Source organism: Bidens hawaiensis, unplaced genomic scaffold (assembly GCF_021521415.1).
Source record: "Bidens hawaiensis isolate Kalapana, Puna unplaced genomic scaffold, B.hawaiensis_p1.1 tig00033307_1, whole genome shotgun sequence".
In the NCBI taxonomy this organism is placed as follows: Eukaryota; Viridiplantae; Streptophyta; class Magnoliopsida; order Asterales; family Asteraceae; genus Bidens; species Bidens hawaiensis.
In genome coordinates, this window is record NW_027495714.1 from 30,621 (window position 1) to 55,257 (window position 24,637).

Consider the following 24,637-nt stretch of genomic DNA (forward strand, 5'->3'; position numbering starts at 1 on the left):
ATTTCATATAACATGTTTGACTCATTTAAAATCAAGTTTAAAAGTTTGGGGGCGTATTCACCTTTTCTCTTTAGGATCGGCTTCACTCACCGTCCAAGGGCCTTTCCCTTATTTATCTCGCACCTATAGTACGAGTATAAATATTTGTTAGTCGGATACACGATCCGGCTTAAGACCTTTAGTCTTATTTTATATGTCAACCTCGATGAACTTTTAGTTCATTTTCTTTTACTTGAAAACCTTTAGTTTAAAAGTAAATTATAAACCTTTAGTTTATATTAAAAACCCGACGTTTCTTCTTCTCCAAGAAACGTATTCTTTTTCTTTTATTATTTAAGAATACTGATTATTCATTAAATAATATTTTCATAACAAAGAGCATACATATATACTTACACACATATATACGTAATCACATCCGATATCTTATCTTTCATTCATTCATTTGTTATGTTTATTTCTCTTTTATCGAGGTATTGAGTATAATCCTTGACTTAAGGCTTAAGCCTTTAATATAATATTATATTATATTCAATTGATATTACGCCTAACCTTATTGGCGTATTGGAAACCCTACGAAATCGAGCAGCACTCCGACGCCGCTTTACTTCTTGATCAACTCTTTTCTCGACACGCAATCAATGAACGCCAAACTTCAACACACGTTGGCACGTACTTCGAGAACAAATGCCATTCTTGGTATGTGGGTGGAGGGTGCACGCACTTCGAGGAAACGTTGGTACACAAACGAGGAATCGGGGCATGCAAAACGAGGGATTATGACACATTTATCGAGGCGGGTCGTTAATATGATTGTCGGGATTCTAGAGAGAGGTTAGAGAGAAGTAAGAGAGCTGTTTGGGATGTGAAAATATGAAATCCCGGACCTGCTATTTATTGACATTTTCTGGGGGTCCCATTGCGGTACGCGACCTACTTCAGGGCACCCGTCGCGTACCGCGACTTAGCCCAGGTGACGCAGACAGTAGGTCTGCCACGTGTTGACACGTGGCAGACGGTGTGCCACGTGTTGACACGTGGCGGACGTCGTGCCACGTGTGGCCACGTGTCGGGACACGTGGCGACCGGTGTGCCACGTGTGAACACGTGTCGTGCCACGCGTCTCGCTGTCAGACATCTTATCGCGGTACGCGATTGGTTTCTTTTATGATCCATCGCGTAGCGCGACGGGTCAAAAATTCAGAATTTTCATTTTTGAACCCTCAACTTTGAAATTTGGCCATTTCAGTCCCTATACTTTGGAAAGTTTACATTTTGAACTCGAAATTTTCACGATGTTACAACTAATAATCCCAACTATTAAGCATTGGCTAATAATAATCCCAACTAACAATGTGACTATCAGCAGTCCCAACTTTCACTTTGTAACCAATAATAATCTTAACTTAACAGACCGTAATCCTGTTAAATTTCTTCTTCAACAGCCCCACCAACCCAACCCCATCACCACCGAACTTCATCTTTGTCCCTCATGGTAGCCACCTACCCACCGCCGGAAACCACCATCCCCATCATCGCAAACCACCGTCACCACCGCCAAAAACCACCAAGTTAAGATCTCTCTCCATATTCAACCCGGAAACTGTTCAACTCGTCATTTTCCTAACTACAATATCATAGAGCATACAATGCTCGTTAAAGATCGAGTTCGGCGGAAAACGAGTTTCACCAGAATCTTCACCCGAGTCGCTGTAAAAACGAATCGTAGGATGAGCTCTTGAAACAAATTAACAGACTATTGTTTGATATTGCATCATGTTCTATTTAGGAGATAACTAGTTCGATATACAAATATGAAATCCTAGAGCTGAGATTTATCTTTAGGAACAAAGGAAACAAAGACGAGGTGCAAGTAAAATCGAATAATAATTGAGAATTACCTTCTAGTAGATATGAACATAGTTCATCTTCATTGCAATTAATTTTATAATTTTAAAATTCCCTTGTGCATCAGTGAAAGATCACATGCATAACAATGGGATGATTTTCGCAATTTGTGTTAAGAGGAGCTTCATGGTTACATATACAGTCCTTAGCAAGATCGTCTAAAAGGAGGTTCGCAGCTTTTCCTATGATGATGGTGTTAGAAATCTATCGTGGGCAGGTTTTCCGGTGACCCGCAATAAAGAATGACGATTGTTGTGAGTCAGTCGGGTGGTGCGGTGGTGTGTTGATATCGGGTGGAGCGGCGGTGTATTGATTTCGGGTAGAGCAATGGTGTGTTTGACAATTTCCGGCCGATTCGTTTTTCCGGTGACCCAAATGAATATTCCGGCGAACTAGATCTTTAATGAGCATCGTATACTCTCTGATATTATAATCGGGGAAACTGACAAGCTGAACAGTTTATAGGTTGAATAGGGAGAGAGAACTTAACTTGGTGGTTCCGGCGGTGGTAATGGTGGTTTCCGGTGGTGATGGTGATTTTTGGTGGTGAGGAGTGGCTGCCATGGGTGACAAAGATAAAGTTGGTTGGTGATGGGGGTTGCAGGTCGGAGAAGATGAAATAAGTAGGGATATTAACTCACAACGTTATTAGATATTTTATGGGATTAACGGTCTGTTAAGTTAAGATTGTTATTGGTAATAAAAGTGAAAGTTGGGATTGCTAGTAGTCACATTGTTAGTTGAAATTATTATTAGCCAATGTTCAATAGTTTGGATTATTAGAATCCAATTTTCCAAATATTAACATAATTTTACTTAACGTTATATAATTTTGACATCTTTTGATCAAATGTATATTAAAGAAACGAAAACATAAATCATATGAGTAATTCAACATTAAAACACTATTTTTTTTTGAAAATTTCATTAAAACACTATTCGTCTACTTAATTTAATTACTTGTATTACATCTACTATTTTTAATTAGTTATTAATGATATATATTATGTAACTCTAGGTTGTTTATAATTAAAACGAAACGAAAGGTAAAGGTATTTTGTAACTTTATTGGATCAAGAGGTATTAATATAAAACGTTATTTTCAGTTTTACAAAGTCTTTTTTTTCTTTTCTTTTTTTTTTTGAATGATCGCCACTTTTTTTTTATTCTTTAGTTCATCTTCTTCCACAAATAAAAAGAACCCCTAATTTCTCAAAAAAAAGTTCTACTACTTAGATGAATCTTAGTTGAGGCCTAGTCCTCGCTGAAAAACATGTAGATCCGCCCACGCTAGTAATTAATAATTATATTAACCGTGATTACACTTAATTATCTTAATCTTTAATATATGTAAATAAAACCTTCCTAAATTTTTTCAAGCTACCAGATTGCTTTATTTGTAAATGAAGGTTTCTCATACATTTGACCCGAATTCACGGGTATGGGTCTCACCAAACCCAAATAGCCTTTAAACGGGTTATAACATCTCATTATATTAACATATTAATCTCACCAAATATTTGATACGAAAATCCTATAAAATAGGGATATACTAAACAATTAGTATCCAATTTTTTATAAAAAAATATTATTTATTATTTATAACTAAGAACAATTTTATAGTAAAAAATATAGCGAGTCATGGGTCTCAACAACCCAAATAGCTTTTAAACCGGGTTATAACATATCATTTATTTGTAAAACTCTTTAATTATCAAATTATAAGTATATTATTAACTTCCTTACAATAAATAAAATTAAAATCCAAAAAAATATATAAATATTAGAAACGAATCATGTAAAACAACCCCGTAATACGGGGGATAAAAACTAGTTTATGTATAAAGTTAGTTAAAATCCATATTCACTATTTTCTAACAATGTATACATATTAACATTACTAATAAACAAAAATAATGATGATGATGTATCATAATCACATTAAATCCTAATTTTTAATCTCTGTTCTTCTTGATCTATGCTATCCATGGGTCATGGGTTGAAATCATTTTGGCAATTAGTTTATAAAATACTCAATTTTTCATTCTAATATTTCATCTCATTCATATTAGTTCAATGGGTCATGGGCCAAAACCATTTTGGCAATTGAGTTATACAATAATTACGAAATTAAAAGTAAAATATTTATTGAAGATCAAGCAAATAGATACATGAAAAACAAGTAGAAAATAGTAAAGAACAATATTTTTCTAAGCTTGCTTTGTTCCTTCGATTTCTACTTTTTTCTCATGAGCATTATATGTTGTATTGTTCAAGGTTACAACAGACATGGTCTAAATTTGTTTATATTAGACGATGATTTGAATACTTGTGATAAAACAACAAATGTTGTATATAAAAAGATTTTACAAATTTATATATTTGAGACTTCATACTTCTAATTGTTTGTATAATATATTTAATTTATTTTTTACTTTTAATTTTATTTATTTATTTGAAATAGCAAATTTTATTTTTTATCATTTAATAAATCCCGTGTAATTTACGGGTAATAAAATATAAGAAAACAGTTGAAAGTTTTCTAAAAGAACATCGATAATATAATAAAAATTACAATACGACAAAGAAGAACACAACTAGATGAATTATAGATTAAACAAAAAGTATTGGTTTTCTTTTTTGTATAATACAAAACTAGAAGAAATATCCGGCCCTTCGCGGCGGACAACTGATTTGTATAAGCTCAGTTAAAAACGCAGATAAAAACATGTCGAGAAATCATATAAATTTATGTATGTTGTTGTATAGTAAGATTTTAGAATCTAATTAGTTAAGTATTTTTATTAACAAAAATATGAATTTAATAACTAAATATAATATTGAGTTCACCATTCTAAAAATTATTTTGTTATAAATACAGATATATTAATGTCAAATTCCAATATGTTAACATCATCGTTATGGCGTGCACTGTAAAAAATGTCGTATCCAAAACTAAAGGAATTAAAATGCAAACCGATAAAAAAAATTTATGTAGCATCCGAAACTACATGAAGTAAATGTGGAAACGATAAACTTATACTATAAAATTCAAACATAATCAAAAGAAACAAAATGTATACCATCCAAAACTGTAAGAAGTAAATATATCAATATTAAAATTCTATCGTAACAAAACAGGTTTCCTATTATATACAGTACTAGTTTGAGACCCGTGGATTACACGGGTAATTGTCGAAAATTTTAAAATTTTATCATTACGTGAAATATAGTCAACAAATTGATCATATATTGTTAATACAATTATAATTAAATTAAAATTACAGAAATTACATAACTAAGATTACATAAATATGTTACAAATAGGTAAAAACTTCCTTTTACAGTACATTTGTGATTGTATTAGCAAGTATACATTGTTTATCAAAAATCAAAATTATTAGTCCATGTCTGATTGTAACTTTTACACTGCATTCTCGGGTTTAAAATATAAGGAAAAGAAATGATAAGATTTGATAGAGGAAGAAAGGAAAATAAATTATATACTTAAAATGCATTCTCGAGTTAAAAAAAAAGAAAAGAAAGTGTTTATTACATTCTTGAGTTAGATTGGAAGGAAAAGATAGGAAAAAATTTGTAACTTTACAATTATGTCCTCATAGCAACATGGAAAAAAGAATTAAGATAGGGTAAATAGGTAATATGGTTATGGGATATAAACTTTCCTTTACAATCCGGCCATATTTGGCAGGAAAGTTTTGAAGGAAAAAAAGGCTTAACTTTTCCTTCTATTCTCTTTTTTTTTCTTTTAAATGAAAAAACTCAAGAATGAAAAAAGAAAAATTTTCTTATCTTTTTTTTCCCAATCCCTTATATAAAAAACTCAAGAATGCAATGTTAATAAGGTAACATATAGGTCTGCTTATAACTCTTAATATAACTATATATAGTTGTCTGTATGACAAAAAAAGGTTCTCCAAATACATAACAACTCTAGATAAACAATAATATATATATCCATGATACTATAAAAAAATATTCATACACATAAACTATCATAGCTTTTAATCAATTAATATGATGTCATTTGAGAACATTTTCTCATGTTTATCCAAAAAAACATGATTATCCCAAAAAACATATACCTGAACTTTGATGATATAATTATCCTTAAAATCTTGACAATTTGAAATTGATTAATCATGATAAATTTGTTGTCATTAATATTCTATGTATGACAAATTTTTAATTGACTTTATATTTTACAATTAAAATTTGTATAATCAAGCAACATAAATACCGAAAGTTCAAATATAACAAAATGATTTGTTTATTTCATATGAATGTAATTGTCAGGAAAATGAAAAATACATACTAACATTAAAGCCATGTTAAAATAATAGTGATTATTCTGAGTTAAAAGAATATTAGAAGATTTAAAGTTGCATAAAATGAATGTCGGGATTCTTATTTATAATCGTTGAAAGTAGGGCTGCCACTTTTACCCGTAACATGAAACCCAACCCAAGAAAACCCGTACCTGAACCCAAACTAACTTGACCTGAGAAACTCGAACCCAAGAAAATACTAACCCGAACCTGAACATTAAAGCCATGTTCAAATAATAGTGATTATTCTGAGTTAAAAGAATATTAGAAGATTTAAAGTTGCATAAAATGAATGTCGGGATTCTTATTTATAATCGTTGAAAGTAGGGCTGCCACTTTTACCCGTAACATGAAACCCAACACAAGAAAACCCATACCTGAACCCAAACTAACTTGACCCGAGAAACTCGAACCTAAGAAAATACTAACCCGAACCTGAACCAAAGTAATTCGGGTTGGTTATTGGGTCCGAATTCTAGGTTTCGGGTTAACCCGAAAACTTTTAGTTTTAAAATCATATGTAATTTTAGGTATTAAAGACTAAGCCTTAGCCGCTAACGTTATCTGAATTTAGTCAAAGCCGCTGACATTATCTGAATTTAGTCAAAGTTGATTGTTCTCATTCCACATATTATGAATCAAATGTTTATTGTTTATTATTTTTAATATAAACCATAATAAACACTTTAATTAACATTACAAAATTCACTAATCGTCTCTTGTTAATCCATATGAAGAATACTTAATTATATGTAGTAATGAATTTAGTTGGAATCAACCTATAATTTTAATGTCATATATTGAAATGACTTAAAAGATAAGGACCATATATAAAAATTGATTGAAAAAAATGTGAGAAGGGCTATGGTATTGACAAGTGGCAAAAGTGGTAGGTTTTTATTAGAATAGATAGATAATGTTATTTTATTAGTTCAAATAATAGAATTGGATGTATAACAACATATTTTTTAATTTATAGTGTTAGTAGCAAGTGCAATTACTATTTTAGGGCTATACATGTTTAGTTTATTTTGCATAACATATGACAGGGCTAAAACTGTTAACACATATATTTACTTGAGCAGGGACTAAAACTATTAAATAGATATATTTACACGGGCTGAATATACAATACAAAACATTTACTATAGCAGGACCTTTTGCTATAATATATAGTTTAAGTTTAATGTAATAAGTATTATGTTTCTTTTCGGGGTAGAACAAAAAAATAATTCATTGCACTTTTAAGTATGGTGCAATATTGTATATGGTTAACATTTTTCATTTAGTATACGTAATGAAATATAAGAAAACAACTGAAAGAACATGAATAACTGCAAATTTACAATACGACAAAGAAGAACATTACAAGATGAATTACAGGTTTAACAAAAAGTATTGTTTTTTTTCTCTCTTTTTTAGAATACAAAATAAATATTATGTTCTTTTTTGGTAGAATACAAAATAATTATTGCATTGTGAAGAAACGTGGATCTACTCGCTGGTAGCAGATCTACTTTCCTCGGGTTTTGATTGTACTATTTCACCGATGGTTCTTCTGGATCTGTGTTCTTCCACCTACAAAATGAACAACGCCGTTAACTTACCCCTCAGAAAGGGACAGAGGGGTCCTCTTTGGGGTAACCCTCCGGCGTGAGAATAAGTATATGGTGGAGAAGATAATAATAATGTGTGAGTAAGGGAATTTGGAGAGTATTGCTTAATAGCTGAATACTGTATTTTCCTCTGAGATTATGTGATTGTGTTTTTGTATGTAACTGACTGTGAGTGAATGTAATTCAATATGATTGAATGTGATATCACTGCCTGTAACTGTCAATGATTGAGTATGAATGTGTCCATCAAAGTGGAGTTGATGCTGTATTTATAGTGCTAGGGTTTCCACTGATTAGGCTCAACCTCGTTGGCCTCCTCCAATCGCACTGCGCCACGTGTCCTCTGGGACACCTGGCGCTTTCTCGTTGGTTGTAATCACGTGGTAGCACATGTGTCATGCTGAGTTGTCGACCTTTCATTTGGCAGCTGTCAACATCAGCATATTCTTACTCCTTAAAAAGATGCCTTCTGGAAGGTTGTCTGACGTGCACAATCAAGGTTGCCCTAATCCTGATTTGGATAAGGACGAGGTCGATTATGTGCATGTGTGATATGCGCCCATCCTGAGGATGCGCGAGGTCTTCTCTTTATTCTCACGCGCAGATATTTCATGCGCAGATGTGATATGCACGAGCATGTGATATGCGCCGCGCGCTGGTGCGCCGCGCGCATATGTGATGCGCGAGCATATGTGTGCCTGGGCAGATGATGCCTGAGCATGTTTTGTATGCGCCATGCACATAGGTTTTGGCTTTGTGCCTTCATAATGTGTTTATCTTGTGGGTTGACCCGCCTTGCTCGGTGTTGAGGCGGGTACATACCTCTTCAAGCCCCCCCAGTCTAATGTGTGTCTTATCTCGCGCGAGCACGGTAAGATAGATATTAGACTTACTGATTTGGTCTTTTAAAGGGGTTTTGTCGGTTTTTTTTTTTGGTTGTTTCCATCATTGCGCGAAGTTCTATCCATTTGGTTGAAAACGAATCGTCTGTGTACGTGACGGTTGCTGACGTGGGTCAGTGATGGAGACGTGTCAGACATTTCGTGTGCTCGAGGTGCTACAGTTGCCTTTCGTGTCCCCTCACATGCTGTCAGGGACACGTGTCGCGCTCGCTTTGGTCCGTTCCTGCGAGTGGGGGCGCGTGAACTCTGGCAGCAGCCGTATAGTTTCCTTTCATGTCTCCTCACACAGTGTCAGGGACACGTGTGACGCTCGCATTGGCCAAGACCTGCGAGTGGGGGCGCGTGAAGTCCGTTCAGCATCAAAATTTCTCTCTCCTGGGCCTATAAAAGCCAGCCCTTAGAGTTTTTATCCTTCACCTTCTTGCTTATTCTTCTAAGCTTTTCTTTCTTTGTCTTCTGATTATCCTTTTTTTCTGCTTCCCAAATATCTGTTCCTCAGAAGTTTCCGTTTGATTTTCAGTTGTATGTCTGATAGTTCGGACTCCTCAAACCCGTCGATCACCTCAATCGTTTCTCGAAAACGCCGCGTGAAATCCGTAGTGATGTCGACGTTGAAGAAGAAAGGCAAGGGGAAGAAGGTTGCTGAGGGCTCATCGGAGGAGGTAAGGAGGACCAAGGTGGTGAGGAGGTGGAATGAAATCCCCTGCAAATTGAGGCAGGCTGATCTTGACAGCCTTATCGCCTCTCAGGGCTTTCCCACCCTGTTTGGCTGCATGTTGCCTGGGGCCGGGCAAACGGCGGCGGACCCGCCTGCCGGCTATATATCCCTATATAGCCACTTTTTCACCCACTGCAACCTTCGTCTCCCGATAACAAGGTTTGTGGGTGCACTGCTGAAGTTCTATGGGATTCATATATCCCAAGTCCATCCATTTGGACTCGTGCGCGTGACTCACTTTGAGTTCATGTGCAAATCCCAGCGCGAGGAGCCCACTCCTCGGCGCTTTCAGTATTTTTACAAGCCCAAGATCCAAGACAATTGGTTCTCTTTTATTCCTCGCAGTCAGAAGGTGAAGTGCTCCACTGTTTCATTCAAGAGCCTTCATGACTGGTCTGAGAGGTTCTTTTACATAAGGGCTGGTGTGATCCCATCCGTATGACCATGCGCTCTATCTCTTCTGCGCCTGCGGATGAGGGTGTCCTCAAGAACCCAACGATGCCACAAGAGTTCGCAGCGCAGACTTCTGGTGGGGCTGGCGCTGACTTTTCTGCTTCATCCCCGCAGGTATGTTTTAATTTGTTGCTCCGCTGCGCGTACCTCCATATAAGTATGTTTTATGACTTAGAACATTTCTTGTGTTTTGCAGGAAGGTGACCACGTTTACCGCCCGAGATGGAATATTAATGAAGACAGTTCCTTCCAATCCATGGGCGTATGCGAGGACTTCTGGGCTCATGCCGTGCCTCCTACTGAAAGGAGGTATCAGGAGGAGCGCACCCGCGCGGACTTGCTGAACGACCATATTTTCGCTGGGTCGGCTTTCTTTGCTGCTTCCCAAGAGCTTCGTCGTGATTATATTAAAGTACGCGATGCTCTTGTGGAAGCCCAGCGAGAGGCTAAGGTGGCTGCCTGGAACCTTTCTGATGCTCGCGCGCGAGCTGAGAAACTCCAGGCCGAGCTCAGCGAAAATCGAGCAAGTGCCAACACCGCCTTTATTAAGCGCGGGCATGAGCTCCAAGCTGCGCGGGAGAAGCAGCAGGTGGCGGAGGCCGAAGTTGCCAAGTACGCGCGGAGAGTGCGTGTCTTGGAACAGCAGGCTGAGGCGCGTGACCAAGCTATCGTCCAGAGTATCACTGAGAAATCATCACTGGAGAGCGAGGTTGCGCGCCTGAAGAAGGAGTTGGCGGCCGCGCAGGCCGATAGAGATGAGGCCTTGGCGACGGCAGCGTCCAGCCAGGAAGCACTTGATGCTGAGCAGGCGGAGAAAGAAAAAATTTTGGCGGCAACAGCGTCTGATAAAGAGGAGCTAAAAAAGACCAAGGAAACTGTTGAGTTATTAAACTCCCAGGTTCCTGCCCTCGAGACGTCTGTTGCTGGCCTCGCGCAGGATCGCCAATGGCTGGTGTCACAGGGCATGACTCGTTGCGCTTTGGCGATGAAATATTCTGCCGAGTTTCAGGCCCTTGTGATGGACTGCAATGCTGCCGCGCGCTTGGTGGGTCGAGCTGAAGGGTTTACGGATGGGTATGAATATGGCATGTTGAAGAAGAACCCATCCGAGTACCCTTACAAGAGCGACGCGGCCTGCGCGGACATGGCCGCGGTGGGGGAGAAGTATATGAATACTCCCATCCCCATCCTTATGCAGGTACCTTGACCTTAATGAGTTTTACTTGATTAATTTTCCAAGTGTTTTGTACTCAGTACTTCTCTAATGATTTGCAGATAGCTGCGCTTGCTGACCAGCCCGACCTCGGCGCGCTAAAGAAGTTGCTCGATGAATGCGAGAGGGCTGGTAGCAATGATGGTGGCGCGGGGGATGTTGCCCCTGCCAGCGGCTCTGGCGCTGCGAAAGAATCTGCTCCTGACACCGTCGTGATAGAAGACTCCAATGAGGAGGAAGAACTTGACTATGGTCAGTTCGGAGATGAGGAGCAGGCCGCGCCAGATGCTGCGGGAGATGATGAGGGTGATGAAGTGGCTGACGTCGACGTGGAGACCTGAGAAGCCCTTCATCTTTCTAATTTTTTTTTTTTATTATTTTTTTTATTTTTTATACTTGTAATTTGTAACTCATCATACTTGTAAATTTCAATGCTATGGAATGAAACTTGTTTTCCCTTTTTCACATCTTGCGCATTTCCATTCATCTCTTCATGTTTGCTTGTATAGATATAAGATATGCTTGCACGTTAAAATAAGAACAAGGTTGTAAGGAAATTATTCACTTAACCATAGTCCTATTTTGTAAGTGGTTTCGCAGTATCTTGTTTATGCTGACATGCGCGATATCTTTTCTCAATTCCTTTTTTGCGCGTCGTTGTCGCGCGGTTTTTATATGGAAGTATGAGTTTTAGCCATTACATGTCAGCATGTGTTACTCAGATATCCACTATGATTCCGCGCGCGACCTCGACCTGAGACCTTAACAACTATGATATGGCATGTACTTTGCCTTAGTTGTGTTTAAGGATTTTTATGATCAGGCTGCGCGGGATGTAAGATGGATGTTTGTGAGTGTTTTGAGCTAAGGCTCTTTGTTTTGGGCTAAGGCCCTGACGTTTTTAGAGTTAAGACCCATTAACGTGTTTGAGCTAAGGCTCGTAGGTTTGGGCTAAGGCCCTGACGTTTTAGAGTTAAGACTCGTTAACGCGTTTGAGCTAAGGCTCGCGCATGTATGTTTTACTTCGTTTTATTTTGTTTTGAAGTCAATATAGTGTTGTCATATTGCTCCAAATTAATAAAGGAAGTGTGAAACATGTATGCAAAGGTAATAGAACAAATATTGAAAGATAGCGCGAATCATCATTCATGATGGCTTAAAGGCCTTGATTACATATTTGAACTTTTACGTGAAGCATTTTCTAAGCTGTGCCGCGTTCCACGCGCGCGGTATCTTTTTTCCATTCAAATCTTTTAAATTGTACGCGCCTTTCCCCAAATCTTCTGAAATTTGATAAGGTCCCTCCCAATTGGGGGACATTTTTCCTGGGGGTATCGCGCGGCTAGCTTCATTGTTTCGAAGGACAAAATCATTTTTCTTGAAGTGACATTCATTAACGCGCTGATTATAATATTTTTCCAGCTTTTTCTTGTATTTGGCTTCATTGATGATAGCCGCTTCTCTGCGTCCTTCAAGCAAGTTGAGGTCCAATCTTCTTTCGCGCTCGTTATCAGTCTTGCTCATCATGAGTACCCTATGGGATGGGCATCCAATTTCTGCTGGAATCATAGCCTCTGTCCCATAGGTTAGGCTGAACGGGGATTCGCCATTGCTAGTTTTGCTTAATGTCCTGTGCGCCCACAGGACATTAGGTAACTCTTCGACCCAAGAATGGGATTCTCCCTCCAACCTTTTCTTCAGCCCATTTAACAAACTTTGATTCGCGCGCTCCACTTGGCCATTCCCTTGAGGGTGGTAGACCGAAGTGAAGATTTGGTTGATGTGCAATTCTTTGAGCCAGCTGGATATCTTCCTGTCAGTGAATTGTTTGCCATTGTCGCTCACAATTTCCATAGGAAAGCCAAAACGGCAAATGATGTGGCTCCAGATAAATTGCTTCATCGCCTCAGCTGTGATTTTTGCTAGTGGCTTGGCCTCAACCCATTTTGTGAAATAGTCTATCGCCACTACCAAAAATTTCACTCGCCCTTGCGCTTGCGGCAGGGGCCCCACAATATCAATGGCCCATTTGTGGAAAGGCCATGCAGAGGTCACCGGAATCAAGTTGTTCTTTGGCCGCATGGTGTTTGGCGCGTAGCTCTGACATGCCTTGCATTTTTGGATTTCTTTCAGCGCATCCAAGTACATGCCTGGCCAATAGTAGCCTGAGCTCATTGCCTTGGCAACCACCATGCGCGGGCCAGCGTGTATTCCGCAGATTCCATCGTGAATCTCCCTAATCACATAGCTTGCTTCTTCAGCATCCAGGCATTTCATGAGCGGTCCTAGGTAAGAGCGTCGATATAATGTACCATCAAGTAGTTCATAGTTCTGCGCCTTGTGTCTTATCTTTCTCGCCTGTGCGCGATCGTCCGGTAACTTCCCCTCCTTCAGGAATTCCATTATTGGAGTTATCCAGGATGAAGGGGTTGTATGAATTACAAGGACAGATTGCGTTTGCACTGACGGGTTGCTCATCACTTCCACCCTGACATCTTTGCCAAAGTGATCAAAATTAGTTGAAGCCATCTTACTCAACGCGTCAGCAGACTTATTTTCGCTGCGCGAGATGTGTATGATTCTGAAGAAGTCAAACTGTTCAACGAGCTTTTTTGCCTGCTCTAGATATAGAGGCATTGTGTTCTCCTTGGCGTCATAAAGGCCGTTGACCTGAGCAGCTACCAAGTAAGAATCAACATGGGCCTCTAGCCTTTTAACTCCAAACTTGCGCGCAATGCGCAGACCAGCCAGCAAGGCTTCATACTCAGCCTCATTGTTGGTACTCTTGAAGTCCAATCTAATAGCATAAGTATATTCATGATTATCAGGGTCCACCAGTTTGAGGCCTGCGCCGGACCCTTCGCTGTTGGAGGCTCCATCAGTGAATAGCCTCCAAACATCTTCTTCATCATTTGCTCGCGGAGGGTCTACCTCGCGCTGAGCTTCTTCAATCTTTCCCTCTGGGATTTCCGTGATGAAATCCGCTAAAACTTGACCCTTTATTGCTGGACGGGGCTTATAGGTGATCGTGTGTTCACCTAATTCCAGCGCCCACTTTGTCAGCCTTCCGGAGAGCGCGGGGCGTCGCAAGACTTGCTGGATGTTGTAACCAGTCAGAACTTCAATAGGATGACCATTGAAGTATCTATGGAGCTTGCGCGACGCGTGTGTTAGTGACAAAACTAAATTTTCCATGATGGAATAGCGCGTCTCAGGGTCTGTCAGCACCCGACTCACATAGTATATTGGCGTTTGGATCCCCTTGCGATCCACCAATAATACTGCGCCGATGGCGCGGTCTCCAGCTGACAGGTACAATGTAAGGGTTTCGCCAGGAAGTGGAGCTGTTAGCGCGGGCAGCTTTATGAGACATTCTTTTATCTCACTGAAAGCTTGCTCAGCCTCAGGCGTCCACTTGAATTGGCTCTTCTTCAAGCAGTTCCTCAAAGTGTTAACGAATGGAGTAGATTTGCTGGCGTGGTTCGCTAGGAACCTGTTGATTGACACCAATCTACCATTCAGCTTCTGAACCTCTTTCATGGTGGATGGTGAAGGCATGTCAAGGATGGCTTCCACCTTTTCAGGGTTCACCTTGAAACCATCCTTAGTGACCATTACACCAAGAAATTTCCCCTCTTCCGCGCCGAAAGTACATTTGCTAGGGTTGAGCTTCATGTTAACTTCCGTTAGGCGCTGAAGAGTTTCCTCGATGTCTTTGAGCATCTGTCTCTCCTCCCTGCTCTTGATCACCAAATCATCAACGTAGACTTCTAGATTTCTTCCGATTTGTTCACTGAAAACCGAATCCATAAGTCTCTGATAGGTGGCGCCCGCATTCTTTAAACCAAAGGGCATTTTTGTGTAACAAAAAACACCCTTGTCGGTTCTGAAGGCAGTCTTGTCTTCGTCCTGTGGTGCCATTTGAATCTGGTGATAGCCTTTGTAGGCATCCAGGAAACATTTGAGCTTGAATGGCGCCACGGAGTCCACCTTTGCGTCGATGTTTGGGAGAGGGTAACAGTCTTTTGGACATGCTTTGTTGAGGTCCTTGAAGTCAATACACATCCTCCATGACCCGTTGCTTTTCTTTACCATCACAGGATTGGCTACCCACGTCTGGTATCGGATCGGGCGGATGATGTTTGCGCGCAACAGGTCCTCCACTTGCTCATTCATGGCCTTCGCCTTTTCATCCCCCATGATTCTCTTTTTCTGAGCAATTGGCTCCACCGACTTGAACGTGTTAAGAGAATGTTGCGCCAAGTCTCGCGGGACCCCCGTCATATCGGAGTGTTGCCACGCGAAAACCGACGTGTATTTTGTGAGCAACCTTTTCATTCTCAATCTCGTTTCGTCTGAAATGGTAGCGCCAATTGTGACCGTTTGCTCTGGGAATTTTGGGTTTAAAATCCACTTCTCTGGCGCATTGTCCGCCATTGGAAGTTTCATTCTCCCTTCCCGCGGCGTACTTGTCACTGCGCACAAATGATCGCGGTAAACAAATGTTACGCCTGTTGGTGTAGGGAACCCCAATGCGCCATGCGCTGGCGACGGTACAGCATTAAATTGGGCAATCGTTCCCCTACCCAGGATCATATTGTGGCATGACGTGGTGGGCAAGACCAAGAAGTTGACAACTTCGGCTCGCTTGTGCTCATCATCCCCCATAGTTAGTTCAAACTGAATCTGGCCTAGGGGATGGATGATTTCATTTGAAACACCACAGATTGGTGCGTTCACAATTTCGAGCCGCGCTTGGTCTGCCGGGTCTAACTTTCTGAAACATTGCTCATACATAATGTCAGATTCGCTTCCAGTGTCCACCAGGACCTTTGACACATCGTAATGAGCAATGTGTGTGGTGATGACGAGAGGACTGCTTATTGAAGGGCCTCCCCTGATTCTTGGGAAGATGACTTGCTGCTCGCGCCAATCTCCGTGGATTTGCGCGCTTCTCTTATTTGACGTCTGCCCTTGTCGTCCCCCCTCAGCCACACAGATTCTTTTGTATTTCTTTGCTGGCAGAGGCTCCTTCCGGTTGCTCATCTTCTATTCTTTGGTTTTTCACCAAGTGAGCCAGCCTGCCTGATTTTACATCCTTCTCGATCGCATCCTTTAAATGATGGCATGCGTCGGTGTTGTGGCCCGGGGACCTGTGAAATTCACAATATTTGCCACTGTTTTGCGGTCCCTTGTAGTGTAGTTGCTTGGGGGGCTTGAATTGAACATTCTCAGTACTTAACACCTGTGAAGGTGTTTTAGTGAGGGGAGTCCATATTCTTGGCAGAGGTCTGCTAGGATCTCTGCCGCCCTCCCTCTTGTCACCCTCCCCGCGATTACGAACATCTTTTTGGGGCTGGGGTGAGCTTGGTTGCGCTTGCTTTTCTGCGGAAGAAAAACTTGTTGGCTGCAACCTGGACCATACAGAGTTCTGTTTGGCCCTCTTCTCTTTGCTGCGCGGTGATTCAGCCTGATGCGCTCTTTCTCTTGCCCTATCTTGGGCAATCTGTTTTTCATTTCTCGCGAAAACTCGCGATGCCTCCATTAACTTGGCCCACGTGGTGGACATGCCATCTTTGCTTACGAGAGCTCGTCGTAATTGATCACTGCGCGCGCCTTGTATAAAGGCCACGCGCAGGAGTTGCTCGGTTATACCTCCGATTGCCAGAGACTCCTGATTGAACTGAGTGATGTAATCTTCAATCGTTTCATCATTCCTGCGTACGCAGTGCATGATGTCATCAGGATCGCGCGTGTGCCTGCGCTGCTGTACGAAGTGGGCTTGGAACTTTTCTAATAGTTCCTCGAACCCATCAATTTGCCCAGTCGGCAAGCTCTCGAACCATACCCGCGCCGCGCCCGTTAGGCAGCGAGCAAACATATGACACCATGTTGGCATCGTCCAGCTCTCTAGGTTTCCCGTGTTGTAAAAACCTTGCAAGAAATCGTCTGGATCTGTCGTGCCGTCATATTTACCCAAACCACTTGGCATCTTGGTCTTGTGTTGGATGGGAGCCTGCGTGATGCGCGCAGTGAACTTTGAGTGTTTCACCAAGATGGCTGGTCTGTAGGGTGTGGTTACGTCCACTTGCCCTCTGACTGGTGGGCTGTACGGCATGTGCAGATCCAGATCGGCTCTGGCTCCAGGCGCCATGTTCACAGGCGCGCGGAGCTGTGAGCCTCCTGCATGAGTATCCCGCGTCTTCCTCATGCTATGCACTTCTTCATCACTGAACTCAGTGTGTGCAGTGTGAACAGAATGTCCTTCTTCCGGCGCGCGCGGCCTTTTTGTAGTCTGCTTATCAAACGCTTGCCTTTGTGTTTGGTCGGCTAGCTTCTTCTGTTTGACCATTTCATTGTACTTTTCCATCAGACGCCGCTGCTCGTTTATGAGCCATTCATTCGGATCATTTGTTTCTTCTTCTGGACCCATTGGTCCTTTCAATTTCGCGCCGGCCATATTTTGTAACGTGAGATCGTCTGGAGGAGTTTCAGTCTGGCCGTGAGGGGTTGTGACGAAGGGACGGTTGCTAGTGGTACGCGTAGAATCACGCGGAACCCTCAGAACCTGCTGTCCGTCGTTAACACCCTCACGTTCAATATCCTCCAGAGCTTGATCAACGTTACGAACGCCAGAAACCATGGTGATTGATTTTTTTTTATGTAGATCTGATGAGATCTGATTGCCGATGTAACAGTGGATGGCGCCAATGAAGAAACGTGGATCTACTCGCTGGTAGCAGATCTACTTTCCTCGGGTTTTGATTGTACTATTTCACCGATGGTTCTTCTGGATCTGTGTTCTTCCACCTACAAAATGAACAACGCCGTTAACTTACCCCTCAGAAAGGGACAGAGGGGTCCTCTTTGGGGTAACCCTCCGGCGTGAGAATAAGTATATGGTGGAGAAGATAATAATAATGTGTGAGTAAGGGAATTTGGAGAGTATTGCTTAATAGCTGAATACTGTATTTTCCTCTGAGATTATGTGATTGTGTTTTTGTATGTAACTGACTGTGATTGAATGTAATTCAATATGATTGAATGTGATATCACTGCCTGTAACTGTCAATGATTGAGTATGAATGTGTCCATCAAAGTGGAGTTGATGCTGTATTTATAGTGCTAGGGTTTCCACTGATTAGGCTCAACCTCGTTGGCCTCCTCCAATCGCACTGCGCCACGTGTCCTCTGGGACACCTGGCGCTTTCTCGTTGGTTGTAATCACGTGGTAGCACATGTGTCATGCTGAGTTGTCGACCTTTCATTTGGCAGCTGTCAACATCAGCATATTCTTACTCCTTAAAAAGATGCCTTCTGGAAGGTTGTCTGACGTGCACAATCAAGGTTGCCCTAATCCTGATTTGGATAAGGACGAGGTCTATTATGTGCATGTGTGATATGCGCCCATCCTGAGGATGCGCGAGGTCTTCTCTTTATTCTCACGCGCAGATATTTCATGCGCAGATGTGATATGCACGAGCATGTGATATGCGCCGCGCGCTGGTGCGCCGCGCGCATATGTGATGCGCGAGCATATGTGTGCCTGGGCAGATGATGCCTGAGCATGTTTTGTATGCGCCATGCGCATAGGTTTTGGCTTTGTGCCTTCATAATGTGTTTATCTTGTGGGTTGACCCGCCTTGCTCGGTGTTGAGGCGGGTACATACCTCTTCACATTGTATGTATAGTGCAATGTTTTAACTTGTTATCAAATTTCATTTGTTGTAACTTGATGTAGGTAATCGATGAAACTCTTCGTTTAGGCGGGATAGCCATATGGTTGATGAGAGAAGCGAAAGAAGATGTTGAATATCAAGGTACATTTAGGTGTTGTTTGTTTTTTTGAGAGTTAAAATATCTGCAGTCTGCGGACCACATCTGCATGCATCTGTAGCAGAAGATGTTGACCAAACCTCTGCAGTCTGCAAGAAGAAGACTATTTGTTTTTAACATCTGCAAACTGCTAATATAAACTGAAATTTTTAAATAAGATGGAATTTAAATAAAAACGTCATTCAACATCGAAATTTAAATAATAGTCAAACAACACTGAAATAATATTCATAAAACCACAAAACCTACACATGTATTCGACTATAATAATTATATATAAACTACATAGAAATACATATATCCTAAACGTGTGTACATTAAATATCAACAAAATTATACAACCTACACAAAAACATATAATCTTGGTTGAAGTATTCGTGGACTTGCTAGCGCAAGGTGCGGTAGTAGTTTAGACCTGGTGAGGCGGTTTCAAGTTCTTGTTTGATCTAGTTCGAGCTTTTCATGGACTTACCAGAGCAAATGTTGTGTAATTTCATTTGACCTACATAACCAATTTAAATCAACTTAAAGATGATTTATTATTTATAGGCATTAAATTGATACCTTTTTTTACAAATAAATAAACAAACCTTTTTCGGAATCATATTATGAAGCTCCGGGACCGCGATTTCCAGATTGATTTGCCACAATTTTCCCCCATGTGCATATCATGTGCAAGTAACATCAATAATAAAAAGAATACTGTAAAAATCCATTCATACATCAGAATCAAACCGGTCCACGACATCGCTTGTCGAGGCACAACTGAAATATTAAATCCAAGTGATACCACTGCAGCCATGAAACAACCAATACATACCTCCCACCAAGATAGCCCGGTACCATCGAGTGTGCACCATTGGAAAATTACAAACCAAAATTACAGAAAATCTTATACATTCAAACATACTTAATCTGAAAATAATTTATAGTAGTTTGATAAAAGCTGAACAAATCAAGAGGAGATGGAGAGAGAAGGAGCGGTGGCGGCGTGAGGACGGTTGGGGTGGCGGTGGTGGCGTGACCGGCGCGGCGGCGGTGGTTCGGGAGGTGCGGTGGAGGTGGTTATGGAGGAGGAGAGGTTGATGGTTGGAGGGGGAAGGAGAGACTAGGGTTGGAGGTTTATGGTATGTTTGATGTAAAAGAAAGAAGTATAGAAGGGGTTAGAACTTCTAGAAAAAGAGAACGCGCAGATGTTTTTTAATGAAAGGTCTTCCGAAAAACAAACACACTGCAGACCATAACATATGCCCGTGGTTTGCGCGACGTAGACAAAAAAGGTCAGGAAGAGCTTTTTAAAAAAAACAAACAGCCCCTTATACTAGTGTGTAAGTTATACATCTCGATTACTCATTAAACTTAAAACGATTACAATAAAGTGATAGACAAACGGGCAACAAGTTGTGTCGCAACTCCTTTTTGAATAGCAAAGCCAATCATACTACCGTATATAAACGAGATAAACTCACACAATATTTAATTTGTCAAACAACCAAGGATCCAAATTTCTTTCTACTCGTAGTTTTTGAAAAATATCTATAAATGATGTCACTTATATGTTAGATGAATATATAAGTATATAACTAGACAAGCAAGAATCATGTACTATATAATACATAAAAACCTATGACACTGATGTTTAATGTTTGGATTCTTAACACAAGTTATGCTTGCGACAAACAACATTGTAGATTATGTTATCCCCAAAGGAAGCTTTGTGGTTCCATTTCTTTCATTTGTTCATCAAGACGAAAACTTCTATGAAGGAGCAACTACTTTTAATCCGTTTAGATGGATGGATCCGAAGAACCTAGTGAGCTTTATATATGCATATCTTGTTTTATATATTTATGTTGTACGTCAGTACGTGTCACTATTGCTTGAAACTAATATAAATTTTTTTTACGAAAGGAGAAGGCAAATTGGAGAAATAACCCATTTTATTCACCATTTGGAGGAGGATCTCGTTTGTGTCCTGGTGCAGAGTTGGCTCGGCTTCAAATCGCGCTATTTTTGCATTACTTTGTAATGTCTTACAGGTGTGATATCATTTTGTGAGATTTGATCTTATTAGTTGCCATCATAAATAAATATAGGGTCAAGTAATTCTATAAATGAGAATAAAAATGAGAAGGATGAGTTTTCAGCTAGGGGTATCCAAAATACCCGAACCCGAATAAGCAAATTCAGGCCGGGTTAAAAAGTAGCAATCGGGTTATTTGGGTTAACCCGAATTGTTAATAGGGTCGGGTTTCGGGTTCATTTTTGAAAAAAAAGTCGGGTTTCGGGTTAACCCGTATAACCCGATTAGTGGTAATACTTAACTTAAATACAATTATTAAAAGGTGAAATAAGCACTATAAAGGCAATAATGTTGCGTTTATGAACCGTTCGGCGGAAAGTTCAATTTTGTTGTGTTTATTTAATTAAATGAACGAACATGAACACATATTTCACTCGTTCATCCATGTTTGTGAATATTCGTTTATGATCGTTCATTAAGTTCGTTTACGTTCGTTCATGTTCGTTTACATATTAATAGAAAATTATTAAATATCATTTGCATTTAGTAATTATATCACCATAATATGTTTTATATTTGTTGTTTGTGTTTATTTGAATGCGATCATTTATGCTCGTTATGTATGTTTGTGTTCATTAATGTATGTACACATATGTTCCTTAATGTTCGTTTATCTTTGTTTAATTATGTTCATTTATGTTCGTGAACTTTTCGTTTAGATTTCAAATGAAAGAATATGAACACAGATTTTTGTTCGATTAAGTGTTTGACATGCCTTTGTTCATGTCCGTTTGGTTACAGGTCTATATGTGAAATCATGAGATAATTACTTGTAAAAGAAATTGAAAATTGAGTGGTATGAGAAATTTTGCAATCTACAGGTTACAAACACAAAAAACAACTTAAAATTGTAAAGTAACATTGTCAACCCAATTTACCCGACTAACCCAAAACTCAAAACCTGAGTCCGACTAACCCAAACCTTAATAGGGTTGGATTGCGGGTTAGATATTTATAAGGAAAACCCGACTAACCCGACTCGATTAACCTGAAACCCCGATCTGGTTGACCCGATGAACACCCCTATTTCTAGCCACAAAAAAATTATAACTCAAAATTTAATAAATAAATGAAAAATGTAAAAACGCAGAAATGTTTCCACCGTCTTCCTCGTTCTAAAAAAACATCATTGTGTCTTTTTATTTATCATTGTATTTTGTGTTTATTTTCGTTATTGATTCTGCCTTTTTCCTTTACATTGTGTCTTTTTTTTCTTTAATATTGTGTTATATTACTCAACATTATAGTATCTTTTTCGGTATTGTGTCAAAATTTTGCGACTTATTGTGTCTTTTTTTATTATCATTGTGTTATTTATTCATTTCCGACATTGTGTCTTTTTTTCTCGACATTATGTCTTTTTCTTTCTTTTTTTTGGAACGGGAATGACGGGGTATACATTTTGGTTTTTATAATTTTTTCGTTTTTTATTTATATTTTGAGTTATGATTTTTTTATTATTTTTTTTAATTTTTTATTGAGAGGTTTTTTATGTGGCCACAAATCCTTCTCACACTTCTTATTTCTCACACTTCTTATTTTTGTCTCTCTTTGTATTTTACCTTTACCCATAAACATATATATGTGTGGTCACACATGATTTGTGTGTAATATATATGCATATGTTTGCATGTAATTAAGAATTCAATATGACAAAATCATTTGCATGTTTCAGGTGGAGCCAAGTTAAGGAGGATAAAATGTCTTTCTTCCCGTCGGCTGGGTTGATTAATGGATTTCCAATCAAACTATATAAAATAATATGATATATTTGATTATAGAAATAAGTGGGTGCACGTAATATATACATGTGTATATGTGTGCATGAATGTGTATATATATTTTATGATATTTATGTGTGTGGATATATAAAAGAACATTAGACTAGCTAGATAGTACGTTGTGTTTCATTTTCTGAATTGTTTTTGAAATATTGGGTGTTCTTGCCATGCAATGTAATAACACGACAAATCAGTTGGCACCATTTCAAAAGATGTGGTATCCTTTTACAAAAATATAAAATAAACACTTTACTTTTATGTCCAATCTATTCATTAGGTTTGTGTTATGTCACGTACTTGAAATCCAAAGAGAAAGGTAACTGGTTCACTCACTCTCCTGGGCATGAAATTTTTATTCTCCAAGAAAACCATAAGTCGGTTGTTGGTCCTGGTTGGATATTTTAGTGTTATTGGATTAACTTGTCGATCGAGAAAATAACGTCAGAGATTAAACGAGTTAGGTGATGCGGGAGTGCGGGCTCAATTTAATTCTAAATGTTATTTGAATTTATTATGTGGCTATACTTGGGCTTAAGTATAATAATAGGTGGGCTTCTAAATAATTATTTGGGCTTATGTGGGATAAGAGATGGAAATCGGTTTATATAGACCGATGGTTTTATTCTCTGGTATTCCCGACTTGATCGCATAGAAAGAACAGAAGAGACGGTTACTTTCTCTTGTTCTTCATCACAATCACAGATTCATCAAAATTCAATTCCATGTACATAAAATCTCTGTCTCATCCGATAAATCATTGCGTGTAACCCGCAAATAGGTTTATCTGAAAGTGATCACGATTCAGAGATTAATCCAGGCAATTGTACAATAAACCAAGATTGAAATCATGATTACAGGTTTGCATCATTGATCGAATTCATTCTCCAGGTACGCAATATATACAACAAAGATAAACCTATTAGGGTTTGATTGGATTATATTGTTCGACCGTTTTTTGTGAAATCAATTTGATCAAAAACTAGACAACAATCAGGTTGTCAAATGAGATGTAGTCCAATCTCATGTGTTTAATTATAATATATATGATAAAGAAAAGTGTTCTTTATATGTCTCCGTAATGTTTTGAGTGGTATGTGTTGGTGGTTGACTTTCTAGAACACACAATTCAATTTTAAAATTGATTTCGTTTGATGATTGTGGAATCAATTTTCATAAATTGCATTATTTTGTTTCAGTGGTCATGAATACATATAAAAATTTTGTGATAACAAAATGTGCACTTATGTTAATTGAAAAAATGAATAGATTGATTGAAAATAATTCAATTCATGTGCACCAACATATATTAATTGACGTCTTATTTTAAGTGCAATTCTAATTTATGAATTACTTTTTAAACATTAATCTTGATACAAAATTTTGAATACGGTGATAAGTTTTCCCCATATTATCGGTTTACTGTTTAAATATTCTCATCGAAATTCTTTGGAAGAAAAGAATTGTTTTGATAAATTGCTTTGGTATTAAAAATAGTCATGGAATTATTTGATTTTGGAGGGGTGGGTTTGATTACAAAGAAGGATGTTCCAAATTACAAAACCAACATAATTGAAGAAACGTGGATCTACTCACTGGTAGCAGATCTACTTTCCTCGGGTGTGATTATACTATTTCACCGACGGTTCTTCTGGATCAGTGTTCTTCCACCTACAAAATGAACAGCGCCGTTACTTACCCCTCAGAAAGGGACAGAGGGGTCCTCTTTGGGGTAACCCTCCGGCGTGAGAATCAGTATATTTGTGGAGAAGATAATAATG

General features: G+C 39.3%; 1 protein-coding gene across 2 annotated transcripts in view; it reads left to right on the plus strand.

The window, feature by feature from the left end:
- Window positions 1-22,895, plus strand: part of LOC143584773 (abietadienol/abietadienal oxidase-like) — a 48,353-nt gene extending 25,458 nt beyond the window's left edge. The window contains exons 2-5 of one of the 2 annotated variants that reach the window (XM_077066744.1): window positions 18,901-18,979; window positions 20,687-20,808; window positions 20,907-21,034; window positions 22,754-22,895. In XM_077066744.1, the coding sequence (XP_076922859.1) occupies window positions 18,901-18,979; window positions 20,687-20,808; window positions 20,907-21,034; window positions 22,754-22,844 (420 nt within the window). In that variant the 3' untranslated portion in view covers window positions 22,845-22,895. The remainder of the gene's footprint in view (window positions 1-18,900; window positions 18,980-20,686; window positions 20,809-20,906; window positions 21,035-22,753) is intronic. The other variant, XM_077066745.1, reaches the window with a different exon arrangement.
- Window positions 22,896-24,637: the final 1,742 nt, after the last annotated feature.